Source organism: Saccostrea echinata, unplaced genomic scaffold (assembly GCF_033153115.1).
Source record: "Saccostrea echinata isolate AGI-Se365-2 ecotype Australia unplaced genomic scaffold, CSIRO_AGI_Sech_v1 ptg000002l, whole genome shotgun sequence".
In the NCBI taxonomy this organism is placed as follows: domain Eukaryota; kingdom Metazoa; phylum Mollusca; class Bivalvia; order Ostreida; family Ostreidae; genus Saccostrea; species Saccostrea echinata.
Window position 1 is genome coordinate 18,018,856 of NW_026889751.1, and position 24,442 is coordinate 18,043,297.

A 24,442-nucleotide genomic window follows, 5' to 3' on the forward strand; every position below is an offset into this window, starting at 1 on the left:
AATCAGATTTAAGTATTTAACATAAGAGTAATACAATATAAAAATAATAAACGAACAATTTACACTGTAATGACTTTTGCGTATATATTATGTTACTATTTAGGGTTTATATACTTTATACAACATAATTATGTATTGAATTGCTGAAATGGTAAGATACATGTATAATTTTGTGCACGAATACTGTCATATAAAATAACGTGAACAAACATAATTAAAAGCTTGTGTCATTCATATGTTATTTGTCAAGTGTTAGCCTTAAATACCTCATATGAGACTAAGAATATTAATTTTGCCGTCACAAGGGTATAAACATGTACAGGCATCGCTTTGCTGTGCTCTTGTTTTGACCATGCTTTCATTTGAACATGTAATTCATGATCAATCACTGTGTCCCTTTTTTTTGAAAAAAAAATTAAATGACTTGCTGACGAATAGATTAAGAAATGTTAAGAAAAATTTGTTTGTCTCATTAAAATACATCTTCACAGCTAGACATCAAGCTATCCATTCCTGTGACTGAGTCTTGAAGTAAGGAGCCAAAGTCTTGTAAGGTACCCAAGTCTTGTAAAGATGGAGCAGACGAAATTGCCCTGTTTAACATGCGCAATGGACGAAGATTTCCTTTCCAAAATAGTACACGATATTAAAAAGATAATTCAAAAAATTAAAGAAATGTACTTTCATATAACATTATAAGTGTCTTAAGATACATGTACCTGTATTTTGTTGGAATGGCTGGTGGGGGTGCAATCCTTGGGAAAGAAGTTGTAATTGTGCTAAAGAGAAAATATAAATAGAGTATATCTATTTAAACATTACACCCTCCCCCCCCCCCCCACACCCTCTCTCTCTCTCTCTCACACACACACACACACACACCCTTACGTGTATGGACTCCGATCTGGGGACTCTGTCATAAAAACTTAAAATGGGGACTAAGCGATTTCATGACATACTTGGTATTGTTTAACTCATTTTACTTCGTAGGTATCCTGGTTTAAGTAGATGGAGTGAGTCTTTGAGATTGAATGATATTTCCATTAATTTAGAAAATGGGGACCCGGAAGTGCCAATCTGAGGACTCTGTGTAAAATTAGGGGACCCATCTTCTCATAAGCAAACAGAATTGGGGACCTAAACTCAGTCCCTAATACACAAACAGAGAAAAATGGGGACCCTAATTTATAAATCAAAATTTGGGTTGGGTAGACTTATGAAACGCACAGTGTTTATTTATTTGGTGTCTGTTTCCGTTCCATATATGGCCATAGATATACATGTTTTTGTTATACACTGAATTTCTGTAATTTGGTTGACTTGTACATACAGGCCTTTTATAACTCCAAATTCGCATCTTGTGGCATAGCTTGGGGTCGATCAATGTGGAAGCATAAAATGGCGGGGGGGGGGGGGGGGAGCATAAGGCCCCGATGGGACCAAGCCGAAGTCCAGGGGACCCTGGGTACGAAGCCCCTGAAAGCTGGTGCATTTTAGATAAGTGACGATAGACTTAAAAAGATTTATAACATTTTAAACCATAAAATGTTAAATGCTAATCAATACTTTTTTTTTTCTAAATACCTTTTGTAGTTATTATTAATGATATATATTGTCATAAGTGCGTTTTCAGCGAGAAAAAAAATCTTGGTTCTCCCTGATGTCCTTATTATTATACTGCATGTTATAGGCCTATATGCATTTTACATGTATTCAATATTATACAGTTTACACTAAGTATGTATTATCCTTTATATACATGTAATGCTTTTGAAATTTCAATCATACATGCATGTTTTCATGAACTCGAGTCTTATAAATTATATATAGAAATGATATTCATAAATTAATATAAATTGAAAAATTAAAACATTAAACAAATAATGCAAAATTGCAATTTCAAACTGAAGGTCGTGGTCACAAAGTAGTAAATATACCTTAAACTTATTAATTTATATATATAAGGATGAGGGCGCATTTGATTGATATTTGGCAGGAATCTGGGCGTATTTGAAAGTCAAAATTTCAGCATTCTTTTTATGTACTAGTATTGAGTTCTTCTGAAAAAGGAAAAGGAAATATTTTCCAAATATTGTTCTGATTTGCTGAAGAAAAACTTGAAAATTGGCTAAATGAGTCATGTGGTTCAAAATGTTACCTTTTAAACTGATTTATGAAAGTTCTAAAATACATGTAGATAAATATGTATAAGTTCAGTAGCACTGAGAGCGAAACCAATTTGAAACTTTGATATACATGCACATGTAGATGAAAATACATTTGACTATACCCTATTATCTTACTGGTGTTATTATGTATTTGCAGTGTTACTATGTTATCGTAATTATTAAGATAAGCGAACATAAATGATAAACTGAAGAGGTATTTTAATGAAAATGCAACTTTTTCCTTATCGTCTCGAGCAACGGTCCGGAGTCGTAGAATTACTGGCCTGGAAGGATTTTCTACGGTCGAAAAATGACCCTTCTTGTCGTAGAATATTGACCTGGGTCATTTTTCTACGTAGAAAAATGACACCCTGGTCAATACTCTACGGGGGTCACTTTTCGTTGTTACACCGGAGTCCGCATTTTGCTCTCTTCTGAAAATGGGAGAGGATTGTAAATTTTGGCTGTGCATTGTTTGCGCCAATGCTTTTTCCTATGTGTGTAACTCTGTAAAGCCTGTCCAGGTGTGGTCAGCCGACCAAATTATGGATATTTTGATTAATTATTTAAATGTTTCATAAACACGATTCCTGTGCATCACATGTCAAATACGCCCATATATAGCACTGTGACGACGAATATTGACCTCTGAGGAAAGATAACTGGGTGTCAATTTCACCAATCGATATTTCTTGCCTTCTCATAAATGTTTCAAAAGAGCTATATGTCCGTGTGATATAATGAGATCACATACTATGGGCTGTGAATCCGTAGTTTTGGTATAAAAAGATATGTTGTTGAACTAAAAAGAGAGAATGTTGACAGTGAAATGTCCAAAGTAACGAGGAATGTGGTTTTCGAATTTATTAACAAGTCCCAGCGATGGCAATGATTAACATGAAACAACAAGTAACCAGTCGGATGCGGCCATTGTCTACAAATTGTTCAGTAGAAATGGTAAGAGCGTAAAGGGGAACGAGGGACAGTAAAATGCTACATGGCTACTACATATTTAAGAAGAACTGAACAGATTTAAAAATGGCATATGGTAATACTGAGTAAAAGTGTTACAGGTAAAGTTATAAAATGTTTTGATGGCATGGACATAAAAAACACAGAAAAATAATGATACTTTTTGGGGGAAAAGTTCTTTAAAAAAGCACTCTCTTTGGACATTACCACTCTGCTCCTTTGTTGTCCGACCAGTGCCACTCAGGAATTAAATGAGGAATAAGTGATTTAACATGAGAAGATTTTCAATACGGAATAATTTCTGAATATTGAATTTCAAATTAAAACAAAAAATAAATAAATAGATAAATAAACACGGCATTTAAACCTCTGAACGAATTAAAAGTGAATCAGTCAATTTCTTGCGGTGATATATCTGTCAAATCTCTCTTAAACACATTCCTTGTTGTACCGGTATGCCCCCCCTCCCCCCTCCCAACCCCCAACCCCCCCCCCCCCCCAAAAAAAAAACAAACAAAGGGGAGGTGGGTTAGATGGGGCATATATGTAGTTTTTTTTTTTAAATTATAAATTTTACAACTTCACTACCAAAACAGGTAAAAAAAAATAGATCAAAAATAAGTTTTGGATATTTTTCTATGTCATATTAAAGCAAATACTCATCTTGATCAACAATATTAATTACAAACTGATATGAATGAAATTTAAAAAAAAATTCTGAGCTCACTAAAACAATGTTCTGAGTCCAAAAAAGTTATATTGATAAATCCAGACGGCAAAAGTGTATTCAAATCCTTCCTGTTAAGGAGCGTTTGACACGGATTATCTTATCTTTATCTATCGGTGTTTGTAAAAACGAGGGCGCTTTTGATTGGCATTCGGCAGGAACATGGGCGCACTTGAAAATTGAAAATTTCCTTGACCTGTCACATGAAATTTTAGCATTGTTTTGATGTATCAAGTTCCTGTAAAATAGGAAAAGGAAATATTTACCCGATAAACTAACTTGAAAATTGACTAGAAGAGTCATTTGGTACAAAATGTTACAGTTTTAAACACGGTTTTCTAAAAATTTTCTATCTCTGGGTCATCGATCTCTCCATGACTTTGAAAAGATATTTGTGTGCATTTTAATTCAATGTAACTAATCCTTCAAAGTCGTAGAAAGATTGTAACTAATTAGTAATGCAGTCGCCTTAATTAGTACTTAAATCGTTCAAACGTCGTATTTTGTGGAATAGACATCGTAGACATGGCGTTCTTGCAGGCCAAAAAAAAAAAAAAATAAAAAATAAAAAAAATCGTGAGTTAAAGTAGAATTAATCGTTAAAGTATGGCCTATATGTAAAGGCAAAGACTCGCATCAAGTGAATTTTCTGAATTTCTGATATATATAGCTCTATATATATCAGTATATCTAGTGTGCATATACCAACATATAGCGAGGAAGTTTGGTACGAGTGATTTGTATTTCTTAGGAATAAACCCGCTAAAAACTTTGACAATTTCAATCGCCTAGAAAATGTACGTCAGATCATCCTTGTAGGTCAGAAGTTGCATCCGAAGAATGTCTGGTGGTGTGCAACCCGTTTCTTCTCATAGCTAGGATACATTCCAATAATTTTTCTATCATGGCCAATTACAACACCAGTAACTGTCATGTGATCAATGTTTATAAAGTCACCCCATTGCAAAATCAATATTCCAATCTATGTATTACTGTATAGTATATAATTATTTCATAATGGGCCAAAGCTTTTTTTAAGTCCACAAATAAAATTGTAAATGTATTGTACAAAATGCTTAAACTGTATAGTGATGAAAAAATTATTAAACCCGTGGTTAGAATTGCATATTTTACAGAAAATCTGTAAATGTGTGTGCTGTCAGACACGTAGTATCGTTTCTGAAAGTTGAGCCTGAAAGGGGTGGGGGTGGGATGACAACCTACCTGAAAAAAATAATGTGACAAGAAAAAAAAACATAAATTGTCCACACTCTAAAATCCTATGTCGTTGGAAAGGGGGGTCACAGTCAAACGTTATCAATACATTACCCATGATTTAAATATACTGGAACAAAAGTGGCGTAACAATCTTTTCTAGGAACATTTTCAACAGTAAAAAGTTAAGTTTGGAAAAAATTGAGGGGCCAACCGTTGTTCAGTGATAACTCCTGAAAAACAAGTTTATAGACTCTTTAAGCAAAGCATGGGATCTGAAAATTACATTGGTAACTTTTCTTTCATTTAGAAAAATACTTTTAAAATTTCATAAATAAAATCGTCGTCTACCAGTAGAAGCCAGACGATAGCATGATATACCACATAGGGAAAAAAAACCCTGTACAGCCTGTAATATTGCCCAAGTTGCTGATGAGTATCACTATATTCTTGAATGTAAAGCTTTTAATATAAGAAACCAGAAGTCTCTGATGAGACTGTAGCTCTACTGGTCTGTTTGTATAACAAAAGAAAAGTAGCACTTGGATTTGAAACATTGCAACATGCAACAATAAATAGAATTATGTATCTTAATGTAGTCTACTTTTGTGACAAGTTATATTGAAATCAAATGAAAACTAGGATTAGTAGCGTTTTGAAAGTATTTCACGGAAATTCCTATTTTTAGTACCGGTAACCATGACAACATTACTCACCCAAATAAAAAAAAACAGAAATACATATTATGTATCGTAGTGTATTCTTACTGTGTGCCAAATTAGATTGAAATCAGACCAAAATTGTAGGAGGAGTAACGTTTTAAAGGAATTTCACAGAAATTTCTATTTTAAGTAACCATGGCAACACTGTTCATCGAATTCAAAAACCAATGCAATAATTATGTATCTTAGTATAGTCTTCTTGTATGCCTAATTATATTAGAAGCAGACTAAAACTGTAGCAGGAGTAGTGTTTTAAAGGAATTTCACAGAAATTTCTATTTTTAGTAACCATGGCAACACCGTCCATCGAAATCAAAAACAGATGCACTAAATTATGTATCTTAGTGTAGTCTACTTGTGTGCCAAGTTATACTGAAATCGGACCAAAACTGTAGGAGGAGTAGCATTTTAAAGGAATTTCACAGAAATTTCTATTTTTAGTAACCATGACAACACCGTCCATCGAAATTAAAAACCGATGCACTAAATTATGTATCTTAGTGTAGTCTACTTGTGTGCCAAGTTATATTGAAATCGGACCAAAACTGTAGGAGGAGTAGCGTTTTTAAGGGATTTCACAGAAATTTCTATTTTTAGTAACCATGGCAACACCGTCCATCGAAATCAAAAACCGATGCACTAAATTATGTATCTTAGTGTAGTCTACTTGTGTGCTAAGTTATATTGAAATCGGACCAAAACTGTAGGAGGAGTAGCGTTTTAAAGGAATTTCACAGAAATTTCTATTTTTAGTAACCATGGCAACACCGTCCATCGAAATCAAAAACCGATGCACTAAATTATGTATTTTAGTGTAGTCTACTTGTGTGCCAAGTTATATTGAAATCGGACTAAAACTGTAGGAGGAGTAGTGTTTTAAAGGAATTTCACAGAAATTTCTATTTTTAGTAACCATGACAACACCGTCCATCGAAATCAAAAACCGATGCACTAAATTATGTATCTTAGTGTAGTCTACTTGTGTGCTAAGTTATATTGAAATCGGACCAAAACTGTAGGAGGAGTAGCGTTTTTAAGGGATTTCACAGAAATTTCTATTTTTAGTAACCATGGCAACACCGTCCATCGAAATCAAAAACCGATGCACTAAATTATGTATCTTAGTGTAGTCTACTTGTGTGCCAAGTTATATTGAAATCGGACCAAAACTGTAGGAGGAGTAGCGTTTTAAAGGAATTTCACAGAAATTTCTATTTTTAGTAACTATGGCAACACCGTCCATCGAAATCAAAAACCGATGCACTAAATTATGTATCTTAGTGTAGTCTACTTGTGTGCCAAGTTATATTGAAATCGGACCAAAACTGTAGGAGGAGTAGCGTTTTGAAAAATTGTTTACAGACAGACGGACAGACAGACAGACAGACAGACAGACAGACAGACAGACAGACGGACGGACGACGGACACCTTACTATTGCATAAGCTCTTCTGGTCTCTGACCAGTAGAGCTAAAAATACATGAATAATATTTATTATTAAATTTATTTTAAAAAGTAGTGTCGAATATAGATGTACATCCAGCCGGAATTCGCGTTGGAGTAAGGAGCAAAAGTGGCGAGGTTACATATCGAGGTCACAGGCACTTGTTTCTGTAATAAATTTTTAACCCATATTATAATAATCATTATGCAAAGGGTTAAAAATTTATTGAAGAAACAAGTGCATGTGCTACATTGTCTCTTTCATTAGTCAGCGGCTTATGTACGTACAGGTTGATTAAAAGTACAAAATAATGCATATACATGCATTAGCTGCAGAACTGAAGCTCTCCGAAAAAAAAATATTGACAGACCGGAGAGCTACAGTGCCACCCATTGAAAAAAGTGGATATTTATTGCGCACAAAAAAGTGCGCTGTTTCTCGATTTATTTTTCCGTGTTTTTCAAACCGCCGTTTCAAAATATTACTAACTGTGTGTTCCTAACATTTTCCTGTACTATTTCCACAGCAATACATTCCTTATAACCCTTGTAAACACAGGCGCCTGAAGTGTGGATCGATACCCCCCCCTCCCTTATTAATTAAAAAAAATGTAAGAGCGTATATCTCAAAAATACATAATTTTTCAGTCCATCACATCTATATGTCGTTCTATGCAAGCAGATTGCACTTTTTCTCACGTTTAGAGAAAGGACGTATACGGTATAATAGTGTATTTTTCTAAAAATGAGTGCAACTTTTTGTGCGCAATAAATATACAGTTTTTTTTCTTAGGGTGGCGCTGTAGCTTTCTGGTCATCCCATTTTTTTCAGACCAGCGAGCTACATATCTGCAGCTTATACATGCATAAGACTAGCTGCAGATCTGTAGCTCGCTGGTCAGAAAAAATTGGGATGGATGACCAGAGACCTACAGTGTCAGGCAAAAAACAAGAAATATTTAAGGCATTTCAGACCTGTTTGCGTTTGAATTTAATAACACATGGACAATTAGTCTTGGTGATTTCTTTTAAAATAAATCACAATGTATTTTGATCATGAACAACCGTCTTCTTTCGATGTATCAGGCTGAGGACCTTAAGGACCTTATACACACGGTTAAAGTTTGGGAACTTACACATAGACACTGAGGACCTCTTACACATGGTAAAAGTTTGGGGACTTACACAAGATAAGGGTATTTATAGAAACTGAGGACATTATACACACAGTAAAAGTTTGGGGACTTACACAAGACAAAGGGTATTTAAAGAAACTGAGGACCTTATACACATTGTAAAAGTTTGGGGACTTACACAAGATAAGGGTATTTATAGAAACTGAGGACCTGATACACATGGTAAAAGTTTGGGGACTTACACAAGATAAGGGTATTTATAGAAACTGAGGACCTTATACACATGGTAAAAGTTTTGGGAATTACACAAGATAAGGGTATGTATAGAAACTGAGGACCTTATACACATGGTAAAAGTTTGGGGGCTTACACAAGACAAAGGACGTTGCGCACGGTGTTGGTACTATAAAATCTGACTCTTTAGATATCGTAAAGAAACTGGCGCTTTCAAGATGATAAAGTTACTAGAAATTAAAAATAAAATTAATTATTTTATCCAAGGTAATAAATTATTCTAAAAATTCTCTTTTTAATAATATAAAAATATCTTAGCTATGATATTGCTTTATTCATTATTGGTTATTGCGACGAAATTCCCGTGTCCAACGTTACATGAATTATTAATCGCGCAACTACAAGATATAAAAAGATCCACTTCCAATCCTCTAAATTAAATAAAATTTAGGAAATACAATAATATGTATGCATTCTTTGTGATATTGCTGAATTTTTAGCATCATTTTCTCAATTTCACGAGTTTGGGCTGTATCTACAGTGCGTAAGTAATATGTCCAACAGGAAAAAATCGTTTCCTAAAGTTGACATTAGCCCGCATGGCGATGTGTACGAGACATAAATGCCACACAAAGATAAATTTTGATGAATAATCTTTAAGTACATATGTTTCTAAAATTAATTATGTTGATACATGTTATATAACTGCTGATACGTTAATATTAGTAAGGCTTTGTTAAGTGTAGCCATTTTGTTATGCACGTACTAGTCGCTGTACTATTACTTAATATGTCTCAGTTACATATCAAATATACATAAATTAATGTCATATATATACCAATCATTACTGTATCTTGAAAGAACATTTCATACTGTATTAGATAATAACATAATTTTTACGGTTATCATCTACATGAAATAAACGCAAGCATTAATATAGATGTAGCCATTTTGTCACAGGTACGAAAAACGTCATTTTACACACTACATATATACGAATGACGTCGGGAGCGTCAAATTGTATCGCCGTGTTCTTTTTTTTTTTTTCAATTTTCTGTAGGTCCGGAGTACCAAGTAGGGTAAAAGGTCCTTCTCCAATTATTTTAGAACAATCTTTTGTTTTAAATATTCTGAAAATTTTCATTCAAAGGCCGATACTCCCTTTTTATTTTGCTGCAGCAATATCTAAACATATCGCGTTATTGTTCTCTCTCTCTCTCTTTGCTAAATGAGAATGAGAGCCCCCCCCCCCCTCCACGAAAAAGTAAAAGGGTTTCTGAATTTTATTTTTTCTGTCTAGTTTTTTTTTTTCAATTTAGTAGGGTTTTTAATAGCGAAACGTCCCCATGCACATGCATCCCTTCTTTTTTGCATGTCAGTAACCCCCCCCCCCCGATTTTTAAAGAGAGCTTAACTACTTGGGCTGAAGAAAAAAGAAAAGAAAAGTTTAATTCAGTATAAGGCCATTTAATTTTTTTTCCAGTTTAGCGATATGTATGCCTGTGACAATTTCATAATAAAAATCTGACAATTTATTAAATATTTATAAGATTATAGGATTTTTAGTGTACATCTTAATATTTTCAACGAAGATTCAAAAATTGAAAAGTTTGTGCTCTGTTATTTTATTTAGATTTAAAAAAATAAATAAATAGAATTCACATTAAACAACTAAAATATGCAATTGACGTTTAAAACGTTGTAACAACGTTATGACATTAATAACGTTATTTTGACGTAACGTCAATGTGTACCAACACCGTGCGCAACGTCAAGGGTATTTATAGAAACTGAGGACTTTATACACATGCAAAGTTTTGGGACTTGCACAAGATAGGGGTATTTATAGAAACTGAGGACTTTATACACATGGTAAAAGTTTGGGGACTTACACAAGACAAAGGGTATTTAAAGAAACTGAGGACCTTATACACATGGTAAAAGTTAAAGGACTTAAATAACATAAGGGTATTTATACAAACTGGGTACTTACACAAGATACAGGTATTTATAGAAACTGAGTACTTTATACACATAGTTAAAGTTATGCATAATAAATGTATAGAAACTGATCACCTTATACACATAATAAAAGTTTGGGAACTTACACATAATGAAAGTATAGAAACTAAGGACCTTACACACATTGTAAAAGTTTAGGGACTTACGCAAGACATGGGTATTTATAGAAACTGAGGACTTTATACACATGCAAAGTTTTGGGACTTACACAAGATAAGGGTATTTATAGACACTGAGGACCTTACACACATGATAAAAGTTTGGGGACTTACACAAGATAAAGGGTATTTAAAGAAACTGAAGACCCTATACACATGGTAAAAGTTTGGGGACTTACACAAGATAAGGGTATTAAAAGAAACTGAGGACCTTATACACACAGTAAAAGTTTGAGGACTTACACAAGATAAAGGGTATTTAAAGAAACCGAGGACCTTATACACATGGTAAAAGTTTGGGGACTTACAAAAGATAAGGGTATTTATAGAAACTGAGGATCTTATACATAAGGTAAAAGTTTAGGGACTTACACAAGATAAGGGTATTTATAGAAACTGAGGACCTTATAAGCATGGTAAAAGTTTGGGGACCTACACAAGATATGGGTATTTATAGAAACTGAGGACTTACACAAGATAATGGTATTTATAGAAATTGAGGACCTTATACACATGATAAAAGTTAAGGGACTTACATAACATAAGGGTATTTATACAAACTGGGTACTTACACAAGATACAGATATTTATAGAAACTGAGTACTTTATACACATAGTTAAAGTTATGCATAATAAATGTATAGAAACTGATCACCTTATACACATAATAAAAGTTTGGGAACTTACACATAATGAAAGTATAGAAACTAAGGACCTTACATACATTGTAAAAGTTTAGGGACTTACACAAGACAAGGGTATTTATAGAAACTGAGGACTTTATACACATGCAAAGTTTTGGGATTTACACAAGATAAGGGTATTTATAGACACTGAGGACCTTATACACATGATAAAAGTTTAGAGACTTACACAAAATAAGGGTATTTATAGAAACTGAGGACCTTATACACATGGTAAAAAATTGGGGACTTACACAAGATAAGGGTATTTATAGAAACTGAGGACCTGATACACATGGTAAAAGTTTGGGGACTTACACAAGATAAGGGTATTATAGAAACTGAGGACCTCATACACATGATAAAAGTTTGGGGGCTTACAAGATAAGGGTATTTATAGAAACCGAGGACCTTATACACATGATAAAAGTTTGGGGACTTACACAAGACAAGGGTATTTATAGAAAATGAGGACCTTATACACATGATAAAAGTTTAGGGACTTACACAAGATAAGGATATTTATAGAAACTGAGGACTTTATACACATGGTAAAAGTTTGGGGACTTACACATAATGAAAGTATAGAAACTGAGGACCTTATACACATGGTAAAAGTTTGGGGACTTACACAAGACAAAGGGTATTTAAAGAAACTGAGGACCTTATACACATGGTAAAAGTTTGGGGACTTACACAAGATAAGGGTATGTATAGAAACCGAGGACCTTATACACATGATAAAAGTTTGGGGGCTTACACAAGATAAGGATATTTATAGAAACCGAGGACCTTATACACAATGGTAAAACTTTGGGGACTTACACAAGATAAGGGTATTTATAGAAACTGAGGAACTGATACACATGGTAAAAGTTTGGGGACTTACACAAGATAGGGGTATGTATAGAAACTGAGGACCTTATACACATGGTAAAAGTTTGGGGGCTTACACAAGACAAGGGTATTTATAGAAACCAAGGACCTTATACACGATGGTAAAACTCTGGGGACTTACACAAGATAATGGTATTTTTAGAAACTAAGGACCTGATACATATGGTAAAAGTTTGTAGACATAAACATTATAAAAAAGCAAGGTTAACTTAGGGCTTTTATGGCCCTTTGAATTGTGAGAAATCAAAACTACTCAGTTTTGGTATCATGTGCATTAAATTATCTTTTGGACCTTTTGGTGACTGTATCTATTAAAAATGATGTAAAGAGCTGGGTTCACTTTATCCATAAAATGGATACATGGATACATTTAACATACCAATTAACTGACAAAGCCCCAGGGTCCTATTTCAAACATCAATATAAAGGAAAGATTTTCTCCACATCCTGAAAATTCCTTCAACAACGGACAAAAGTTTTAGCATTTTTCAAAAATATTTCATATAGAGTGCAATCTCTAATCCATGCAGAGGATATTAAATAATTAAGGATCTGTTTCTGAAAAACATGTTTTATATTCTGGGTTGAGGAGTAAGCTTGTATTTAGTTTTCTTTCAAATAAGCCTGTTTTCTGCAAAAGTTCAAGAACTTTGCAATTTTACAAAGCTTGTTTAATTTCCAATCTCTGGACTCTTTAAGAAACTTTGTTAAAGGAATGAAAGGCACTCTCAGCTTTATTTGGATGTTAGAAATGGGACAGAGGGTGATGGACAATTAACTGATATAAGGACAGGGCTATCTTATGCATAAAGTGAACCCAACTCTTTATATTCAATTCAACTCACTTAAAAGTACATTTCACTGTGGATTTCATAAACAATACCATAGTGGATAAATAAAAAAAGAATTTCTGCATATAACTTTATTTGGAGACTTGATCAAACTTAACTGGGACATGCACATTTTTTTCACTTTCAGAAAGGTCATGCGATACTTGAAAACATGTTCACGAAAAAAAAAAGGAAAAAATTTCCTTCTGCACAGAATATTTAATACATGTACTTCAAAATCATTTGCTACACACATCATGTAGTTTCTTCTGCACTCTTCAGTCATGCAAGTATCATGGTCCATGCTGGTTTCATAATGATAAAACTGATAAAACAATTTAACCCCCAATACTGCTAATTGTGGCTCCAAAACACAGTGTTTATCATTTTTCTCAAAAATATATCAATTGAAATTAGTGTGTAAATCAAGATTTTCTCTGTTTTTTTTTTTTAAACTAGATTATATACTTGGTCTTTAACAGTTATCTAAGTTCTTATTACATTTTTGTAATCTTTTCTGAAATGTTTTTTGATTAAAATAATTTCACATGATGTCCATGGGATTTTTTGTATCTTCTGTCACTTGCATGCAGAATCTTCCATTTCTGTTGTGGATCTGTGATCAGAAAGTGGCTTCCTTTTCCTTAAAATCAAATTTTCAGAATATAATTTTTCTTCTGTTTATACTTTTGTCTGTATAAAAATAAAGCAAATAGCTCTGAAAGTGGCTTATCATGACTGGCTAAGTATTTTGTGAAAAGTGAAGAACTTTTCGGCATCTGAAATACAATTTGGTAGGAGAATGATTGCTCACTAATATATATGTATTAAATAGGTACATTCATTATTTGAATGATCTGTAAACTTGTGTGCTTGGCTACTTAAATTTACATTCAGTTTTAGATCAATATTTTGTTCTATCTGGAATTTAATCTCACTCTTCCATCTCCATTCAGAAGACATCTGTGTGAAATGCGATGACTCTCATATTGGTAAAGTTCCACCAACGCAAATAACTTATTTCAGAATATACCTTGCTCTACCCTTGAATATATAACCACTCTTTTTGTCACTTATACTGAAGCTCTTCTGTTCATACTCAATATCCAGTATTGAGAACTATACATTTTTCATGCATGTAGACCACGCAGCACTGTTAAGGCATACTATGAAGAAATCAGTGGAAAATAGGCATGTACAAATAGATAACTTTTTAATGCTGATTTATTTTTGTAAAGCTATTATATTCCCAGATGACTTAAAAATTAATAAAAATAATATTGTAGGCCTATACCCCACTCTATATTGAATCTAGTTTGGTAACCTTATTTGGAAGTCACGTGATAATTGCATATAATGTGTACTACATGTAGGTCATACACAAATTTCAATATCGCAAGGGCATATCCTAGTTCCATTAAAAAATCTAAGTTATAAATTATTTCTATATACCTTGTACTTTCTAAAAAGTTCTGCTGCTTTAGAGTTTGCATTTTATAAGGAAAAATTCATGTTATGTAGCTCCATTTGAAATATGTGTGACCTTTACAAAGTGTTTTATGCATTTATTAAATAATGCTCTCGATTTTGGGAAAGCAGCAGTACTTTTCAAGTTAAGGAAAATAATTATCCTTTATTTACATTCGAAAAACGGTTAAGATCTATTAAGTGAATGCCCTTGCGAAAAAACGATTTAATTAGGCACCTCGATGTTAAACATGGGTCCGGAACCTTGTACATAAAAACACAGAAGAATTTATTAAATACATTTTCTGTATAATTATTGGATAATCGCACTAAACAAAGGTTTTACATTTGTATCACTTGCCTGTCTGAAATCTGTAAATAATATTCTGTTTAATAATAAAATACATTTTTCACTGTAAAAAAAATCTTCGTTCTGTCTCTCACAGCACATGAAATATGTCATTTTTACCAAAATGATGTCATGTCGACAAGTTCACTGCAATCAGTAATTTGTTAATAACCTGCTCTGTGGGATTTAACTAGCAACAAAAACTAATGCATTGGTAATTTTCATGTTGTTTATTATGATAAGATAGTTTAAAATTGCAAATTATTTCATTTTCTGGTATTATGAGGAATAACTATTTTTGTGTGATGTCACAGTAAACTTTTCCGGTAAAAATTAGGCCCCACCTCCTTTATGCAGCCTTAACAATGCTGTGCATTCAGGGCTTCTGCTTATAATAACAAGAAAAGGAAGTTATTGCTTAAAGATGGGTAATGCAGTAATGTAGTGTGTATACAGTACCTGGAGTTAAAGTGTGGAAATCATGATTGTCTTGACTGTCATCCATTTCCTCCTCACTCTGATTCTCATCACCAACACAAGAAACATCACCATCGATTTCCTTTACTGCCTCTGAAAAAAATGCAACTTAATTGTAACAAGCATTCTGAGAGTATTGCAATAGCAATACTAGTCCCCTACCGGCAAGTGTAATCTGGTTCCCGTTAAAAATTGAAAATGCCATAATTTCTTCAAAAATCAATGAAGTGGAATGAAATGCATACTTGATCTATAACTCATCAAGGTAAAGTCACATACTAAAAATCAGCTCAATATCTGCAAGCGTTTAGAAGAAAATTGCGGAAAACCCTTAGAAATTGAAGAGGTCATAATTCCGTCAAAAATCAATGAAGCGGAACGAAATGCAAACTTGATCTGTAACTCATCAAGATACACTCAATACCAAAAATCAGCTCAATATCTGCAAGCGTTTAGGAAAAAAGTGCGGAAAACCAAGTGGGACAGACTGACAGACAGACAGAGGGACAGCTAGACAGACGGACAGACAGACTCAGAGGAAACCTATAGTCCCCTCCGGTTTCACTGGTAGGGGACTAAAAACACAAACATTTCAACCAGAACAAGCATTCTGAGAGTTTTGCCATTGCATTGCTAGTCCCCAACCAGCAAGTGTAATCTTGTTCCCATTTAAAATTGAAAATGCCATAATTCCGTCAAAAAATCATAATGCAAACTTAATCTATAACTCATCAAGTTAGATTCACATACCAAAGAACATCTCAATATCTGCAAGCGTTTAGAAAAAAAGTGTGGTAAACCAAGTGGGACAGACTGATAGACATACAGATGGACAGACAGAGAGATGTACAGAGAGACGCACAGACACGGTGAAACCTATTGTCACCTCTGGTTTCACAGGTGGGGGACTAATAATAATTCTAATAGTTTTTGCAAAGATTAAAAAATGCTGTGGACATAATTCTACATTAAATCACAGTTATCAAAAGCATAAAAGGTATACAATTCATATTAAAATTTTAACTGGTGGAATAAATACTTGTACAGTTAGTCAGAAAAACAAGCCTATATCAAAGTGCTAGGGACAGACAATTTTGCTTTGTTAAAAACTTAAGGTAAATCATTATTCATGTATACATTGAGTTGTAATATGTTTAAAAAAAAACAGAATAAAAATCACTTTCTATTAGCTTTAATTCATTATAAGCTAAAGCCTGTTTTACTGTATATGTATAAGAAAATAATGATACCATATCACTTCTTCTGCCAGTCTAAACACTGTGTACTACCTTCTTTTGTTCATCATGACCTCATGTAAACAGAATATTTTAACAGAACCCCCCAGCATAACTTGTAAATAAAATGTCATCTTAAAAAATTATCAACAGTGTGTCTTTATCTTTGTTAAAGCTACAATTTATGTGAAACAAGATGTGTTTGTGAAACACTGATGCCCCCGTAGGGCGAGGGTTGAAGTTTCTCAAATACATGTCAAACTCTAAGGTCAAGGTGAAAACGTCAAACTGTTGGTATCCAAAAGAAGGTGTTGTCACAAGGAATACCTGTGAAATATGAAAGCCCTTGTGCTAACCGTTGAAAATTATAGCCAAGGTTAAAGTTTTCAAAAAGTGGGTCAAACTCTAAGATCAAGGTCAAAAGGTCAAAAATATTTATGCCCATTAAAAGGTCTTACCACAATGAATATACAAGTGAAGGATGAAAGCCCTAGCACAACCGTTCAAATGTTATTGCAAAGGTTAAAATTTGGTAATTTTTTGTGTAAGTGGGTCAAATTCCAAGGTAAAGAGGTCAAATTAAGTGATACCCAAAGAAAGGTATTGTCACAAGTGACCTGTGAAATATGAATGCCATAGTTCCATCTACTAAACAAGAGGCCCATGGGCCACATCGCTCACCTGAGCACACTGGCTAGGAAAAAAAGCAAAAATCAGTTCAGTATTGAAAAGTTAATGGGGGAGAGAGAGGGGGGGGGGATGGGGGATTTTAAACTACCAATGCTTTCATATCAATATAACAAATAACTTTGCTGTTCTTGAGCAGAAGATTTTTCCCATATATTCATTTGTAAAAATTTGATCCCCCATTGTGGCCCCACCCTACCCCCGGGGGTGCTCATTTGAACAATCATTTGAATGATGCTTCCATAAGTTTTTTTCAATATACTCTTATGAAAAACTTTGACCCCCCCCATTGTGGCCCCACCCTACCCCCGGGGGTCATGATTTGAACAAACTTGAATCTACACTACCTGAGGATGCTTTCATATAAATATGACCAATCATGGCTTTGCTGTTCTTAAGAAGAAGATTTTTAAAGATATTTTCCTATATATTTCTATGTAAAACTTTGATCCCCCATTGTGGCCCCACCCTACCCCTGGGGGTCATGATTTGAACAAACTTGAATCTACACTACCTGAGGATGTTTCTACATAAGTTTTATCTTTCCTGGCCCAGTGGTTCTTGAGAAGAAGATTTTTAAATGATGTCATTATTTTTTCACTAATTCCTAATTATCTCCCCTTGAAAGAGGGCGTGGCCCTTCATACTTGAATCCCCTTCACCCAAGGATACTTTGTGGCAAGTTTGGTTGAATTTGGCCCAGTGGTTCTTGAGAAGAAGATGAAAATGTGAAAAGTTTACAACAACAACGCCAACGCCTACGCCAACGACAACGCCGACAACGACAACAACGACGACAGACAACGGACAAATTTTGATCAGAAAAGCTCACTTGAGCCTTTGGCTCAGGTGAGCTAAAAAGTTATGGGCAAGGTTAAATTTTTGGAGACAAACAAGATCGATAAGCAGGGCAAAAACTACATACCCCTAATACTGACTAAGGGGTTAATTAATTCTTAAAAAGAAGATTCTATGACAGAAGCAATACCTGATGCCACTTTATTCCTAACCAACATTTTTCACTCCTGGAACCTTGAGCAGAGCAGATGCTTGACTGGAACCTACATGTAGGATATCAGTGTTATAGGCACCTGGGAAACCAGCATGGTAACACTTTCATCAATGAGACTTACAGGCTTCTCAAGAGATGTGACCGTGAACCAACCAAATTCATTTCCTAGTGAATTTTTAACACTAGCTGTTATTTATTTCTTAAATTCCTAAAAAAATTTTTACCTGTAACACACTAATGATGAGGCTTTCTGACATTCTCCTAGCCATGGAACCTGGTACATTTCCATCATTAGGTCTTGCATTAACTAATTCTCTAGCATTATTTGCTGAATCTGTTGATAAACAAACAATATTTACTGTTAACTTTTAACTTAAAAAATATGACACATAATAGGTGAATCTTGATGATTTCTTAATGTAAATATTGAACAAACAAGAGACCCATGGGCCATAATGCTCACCTGATTAACTATGGCCCTTCTGTTCTCCGTCAGCAGATTCTTTCTTCTCCTATTTATTCTTGGGTAAAACTGATCACATATTATAGCCCCACCCTACCATAGGGGGTCATGATATGAATACATGTAACCTTCAATCTATTCTACCTGAGAATGCTTCCATATAAATATGACTTCATATGAATTTTCCTCTTCTTAAGAAGAAGATTTTTAAAGACATTTTCCATATGTATTCCATTATAAAACTTTTACTGCCTATTGTGGTCCCACCTTAACCAACCCCTTCTCCCCAGGCATGATTTTAGCAAATTTGTGTCTACAATACCTTTAAAGTTTCTAAAAAAAAATATGAAATTATGGCTTTGTTGTTCTTGAGAAGAAGATTTTTAAAAAATATTTTCTATATATTCCAATGCATTACCCTGATCCCCTGTTGTGGCCCCATGCTAGTCCCGGAGGTTATGATTTAAACAAATTTGAATCTTCACTACCTGAGGATGCCTCTGTATAAAAAATGACTACTAATGGCTTTGCTGTTTTTAGGAGGAAGATTTTTGAGGATAATTCCTACATATTCCTATGTAATTCTCTGATTCCTTCTTATGATCCCATCCTACCCCTGGGAGTCATAATTTGAACAAACTTTAATAGAAGCTTTCACATAAATTTCATCATTTCTGGTCAAGTGGTTATTGAGCAGAAAATTTTTAAAATTCAAATTTTCATGAGTTCCTTATTATCTCCCCTTGAAAGGGGGCATGGCACTTCCTCTAAACAATCTTAAATTCCTTTCACCCAAGAATGCTTTGAGGTAAGTTTTGTTGAAATTGGCCCAGTGGTTCTGAAGAAGAAGTTGAAAATGTAAAAATTAAGTTTACAGACAACATGACAGAAAGCTGCTGATCTGTAACTTGCTGGTTTGAAAAAATAGGGATAGATGACCAGAGAGCTACAGTGCCACCCATAGAAAAAAAGTGTATATTTATTGCACACAAAAAGTTGCGCTTGGTTCTGAATTAATTTCTCTAAATTTTTACCTCAACTGCACAAAACCTGGATTTCAAAATTTTCCTTAGACCTCTATCAACTACTCTTGTAGTTGACATCTGCAAGAAGCGCGTTGGACCGAATTACCTTGCCACCCAAGATCGCAGAATAAATAGACAAAATTTTCGATGGTTTCAATTTCAGGCCCAGGAGGGCTATTGATATGATTAACAATGGTTGTAAAGAATGTTTTGTTATGGAAAAAGTGCAAAAATATGTTAGAGACACAGGGTTAATAGTATTTTTAGATTGCAGTTGATAACAGAGAAATAAATCGAGATTCAGCTTACTTTTTTTGGCGCAGTAAATATACACATTTTTTAATGGGTGGCACTGTAGCTCTCCGGTCTGACAATATATTTTTTTTTTGGAGAGCTACAGTTCTGCAGCAACATGACAGACAGATGGACAGAAGGTTGACGGACAGCTAGATAGGCAGACATAGGACACTTTTTGATCAGAAAAGCTCACTTGAGTCTTCTGCTTGAGTGAGATAAAATCTCTTTTGGAAGATTGAATTATTTTATTATTACCTGGGAGGCTGTAACAAATTTCCTTACATCTTTTTTACTCATCATGGTTTGACAGCTTTGTACCTGTATTAAAAGAGAATTCTCTAATTAAAAGCTGTTCTTTATTTCTTCAAGGGATCTCTGTATACCTAAACTGGAAAAGAAAAACTTCATAAAAGTCATAATTAAGCTTTGGCAATCAAGTATGAAAATAAGAGGATGAAAATGATATTTTTACCCCTGAAGGTTTTACTACAACTTCTGCAGGTACTTTGGCAACACTAAGCACTTGAATTCTTATGTTGCATCGTTAACCACCAAATTGTATAATATAGAGTATATCAATTGACATGTCTAATCTCTACAGTTCAGAGGGGGAAATACAGAAATCTTTTTAAAGTGTAGGCTATTAAAATTACCATAAATTACTTTTCATTTTTTAATTTCTTTTCGTTTCTTTGAAAACAATATGCTTTAGAAGCTTATAACTACTACACCAAAAGACCATTCACAGTAGCTCAGTTGGTAGAGCGCTCACTCTGTGATCAGGAGGTTGTGAGTTCGAATCTCAGCCGCGACTGACCTAAGTCGATAAAAAATGGGTAGCAACTGTTTCTTCGCCATGCGCTCGGCACTTTGAAGTGAAAGTTGCGGGTTCTTTGGATGAGACCTTAAAAACCGAGGCCCCGTGTCACGGCAGGCGTTGGCACGATAAAGATCCCTCACTGTTCAATGGCCCCGAGTGCCGAGTAAAGGTCAAAATTTGAAGCCCTTCACCGGTATATGGTGACATCTCTATATGAGTGAAAAATTCTCGAACGGGACGTAGAACAACATACATACATACATACTACACCATAAAAAGCAATACAGGACATTAAATGTTGAATGATACAACAAATTCAGTTTGAAATATTTCATTACCTTAAAAATAAGCAAATATTTATGGTTGAGTTTAAATGTAGCACCTAATAATCCAGCTTTGATAATGCATGTAACTGTGCTGTCTCCATGTTCAGGGGGGATTCCATGCATCTTCTGTTTGCCTCAAACATTCTAACAAAAAAATTTCATAAATTTAATTCTGAATTTATTTATTCATAGATTTGCTAACATTTTTGACCAATCAAAGTGCATGTTTTTAAAACGTGTCGTTTTAAATGTTAAGTAAACATGCTAGATGCAGAGACACTAAGCTAATTTCTTAGTAAATAGTTGAGTATCTGTTGTTCAATATTTTTTTTCCACTTTTAAACATTTGTTAAGCTGATCAATTACAATTATAATGTGTTAAGTTACACTATGCATTATATCATGAGTGTTTATATTTGTTGGAGACAAGAACTAAAGTGTCAAAAATGTAGTAAATTCCAGATCTTTTGTTAAAACGGCTCTTGACTTTTGAACAGCTTTCGGTCTCAGTCAACTAGGTCTGTATAGTAATGAGTAGACCTCATCAAAAGTCAATAATTGTACATGAATTCAATAATATTCATCTGGAAGATAACATGCAGGTGAATACTGTAAATGTATTCTATTTAGCGTGTACATGTACGATATTTGAGGGAAATTAACTTTTGAGCAAGTTAGCTTAGATTTGATTTAGCACGTTTCTTAATGTTCTTAATCATGAATAATTATGTGCTGCAAGACATTTAGCATTGTACTTGAATTAACAGAAGATTCTTTCAGCCAAAGGCACTAAAAAAAATACACATCCAAATGTAATACGTCTACAGTATAACATTTTTTGACTGCTAAAATGTTGGCTATCAGACAATCAAAAACCTGAGAATTATTCAATCATAAAATGTTAATCGTGCGACCGTAAGGGCAAGCGCAGATACCTTTTCAGTGTACTGTTTATCATTGTATTTAGGCCTGTCTCTATAAACCGCACGTGACATTTGGTGCGTCTAGACTCTGACGGCACATGATGTGGTATGTAAGTTTCATTACCATTAAACTGAAGAAAGAAAAGTGCTTATTTTAATGAAGAATGTTTTATTGACTATTTATCTGCAATTTATCCAATAAATAAAGGCGAGTTTATTATTTGTTGAACTTTTATTGTTATTCTTGTGAGAAGGTAATTTAACAAGCAATGCATTGTGGGTCCAGAAGTTACTGTGGAAAAAAAATTTGTTTGGATCAATGTGCAATGTCCAAATTTTCTCTTCACCCACGCGTTGTATTAAGAGCTCCCAGTGATGAGCGGGGCTTTGCGCCACTGCCCACTCCCTGTACTCGCAATGATTATTGTTATCATAACTGTTTACTTACAATTTACATCGAAAAGGGTCTCAGTTTGTAGGATTTAAAGGGAACAAACAAAAATATTCTTTAACAAATCCTCAATGATTATTGCACACAACTTGATGAAAAAGTCAATACTTGATTTTGCATATACTTAACTTAGCAGAACTCTTTTGCGGTGGAGGTAGGAAATGCCTGTTGGATTGGGGCAAATGTGCTATTGAATGCAATGCAAGATCGATCATTGTGGAATTAAGAAAGAAATCCTGGTGAAATATCTTGCTAAACATATGCTGAACCAGCCTAATAAATCTGAGAGAGGAGCTAATCCTCAAATGTTATATTTTTAGCGATACTTTTCACTAAGTGGACTCTTCTCATGAAATTCTCATTGAAAATCGTTACTTTTTATAGTTCATAAAATACTTTAAACTTTCCTTATTTGACAAAATAGCTACTATTTCGAGTTCAATCCTTGGCAATACACTTTCTGCATACTCATCACTGCTTATTGTTCAAATCATTTGATTGTCACTGCTGTAAACAATGTTATGCCCCAGAAATCTTGCGAGATTTAGAGCTTCCTCTACTCTCCCACAAAAGAGCAGTAGTAAGATAACTGCAAGGTACTCGTGATTCTATGTATTGTTCTGTTAGTTCAATATTCGATATTGGTATACCGACCTTACAAATTTATTACCAGTCTTACAGAAAACAGAAAACTGTTATAATTAATGTACAATGTGGAAACCTAATTTCCCCAACCAAAATATTGCCTAACTTAACCCAAATATTAATCTATTGTGATGGTTTGAAGTGTATTTATTATGTGTGTATATATTTATTTATCTGTATGTGACATATTTCATTCATATTTCCCCTATTTGTCTTAACTTGTTATATGGAGTTATTCCCCTTTGTTTATAACCCATCCGGATTAGGCACGCCCAGGTCTATAGTACCCGGCCGGGATTTATTGTTGTCATATTATACATGCATTTGTGTATAATCAGCAGCAGTCGATAATATTATTGATTATTGATCAGACATATTTCGAGGATCGAGGCTAAATTTCTATCTACAATAATGGTAATTATCACACTCTTGGATCGTAGGTGATATTGTTTCATATGTTTTACGTTTGATTTACATGATTGTTATTTTAACAGAATATAGAATCTAATTCTTCAGTCTTTAAACACTGAAATTCTTGTTTTCTTTCATCCTTCTGAACTCGGATTATGTACGGGACTGACCCCTAGACAGTCATGTTACACTATACACAATGCTCTGACCTTATTTATGGGCGACACCATGTTTTGATCACATGACTTGACGCCATAAAGGTGATGACAACGTCATAATTCGGTCATACTCAATGCAGTAATTTTTCCCCTTTAATCATTATTTTATTAGCATAATACTAATACAAACACTCGTTTATATGAAGTTAAAGTTAACTGATTCATTTTTGTTTGTTTTGGTCTGTTTTTTTTTTTTATTTATTTTTTTTTCTTGATTGTTCGTATAATGATGTATTTTTAATGTATATTTTTTATAAATATAACGCCGGGGTTTCTTTGAAATAAATTTTAAGATTAAAAGGTAAAAACTGATATTAGTAAGAATGTAATATCTTTCACAGAGAGAGAGAGAGAGAGAGAGATAAGGGGGGTATAGAGTAAAATTATAACAGGCAATTTGTAAAGCCGTTTGGGAAAATAAGCATGGGC

At 34.0% G+C, this 24,442-nt stretch overlaps 1 protein-coding gene and 1 long non-coding RNA gene across 2 annotated transcripts in view; both read right to left on the reverse strand.

Moving 5' to 3' along the window:
• The window catches only part of LOC133200949 (uncharacterized), a 46,441-nt gene continuing 21,999 nt past the window's right edge, over positions 1-24,442 (reverse strand). Inside the window, exons 5-6 of the mRNA XM_061336766.1 lie at positions 720-779; positions 1-624 (exon numbers count right to left, since the gene is read on the reverse strand). Coding sequence (XP_061192750.1) covers positions 473-624; positions 720-779 — 212 coding nt within the window. The 3' untranslated portion in view covers positions 1-472. The remainder of the gene's footprint in view (positions 625-719; positions 780-24,442) is intronic.
• LOC133200941 (uncharacterized) lies at positions 13,285-22,611 on the reverse strand. Its single transcript, XR_009723016.1, has 6 exons — positions 22,301-22,611; positions 21,378-21,509; positions 20,475-20,602; positions 18,659-18,768; positions 15,483-15,593; positions 13,285-13,850 (listed from the first exon to the last, which is right to left on the reverse strand). It is a non-coding gene; the product is annotated as an uncharacterized LOC133200941 (long non-coding RNA).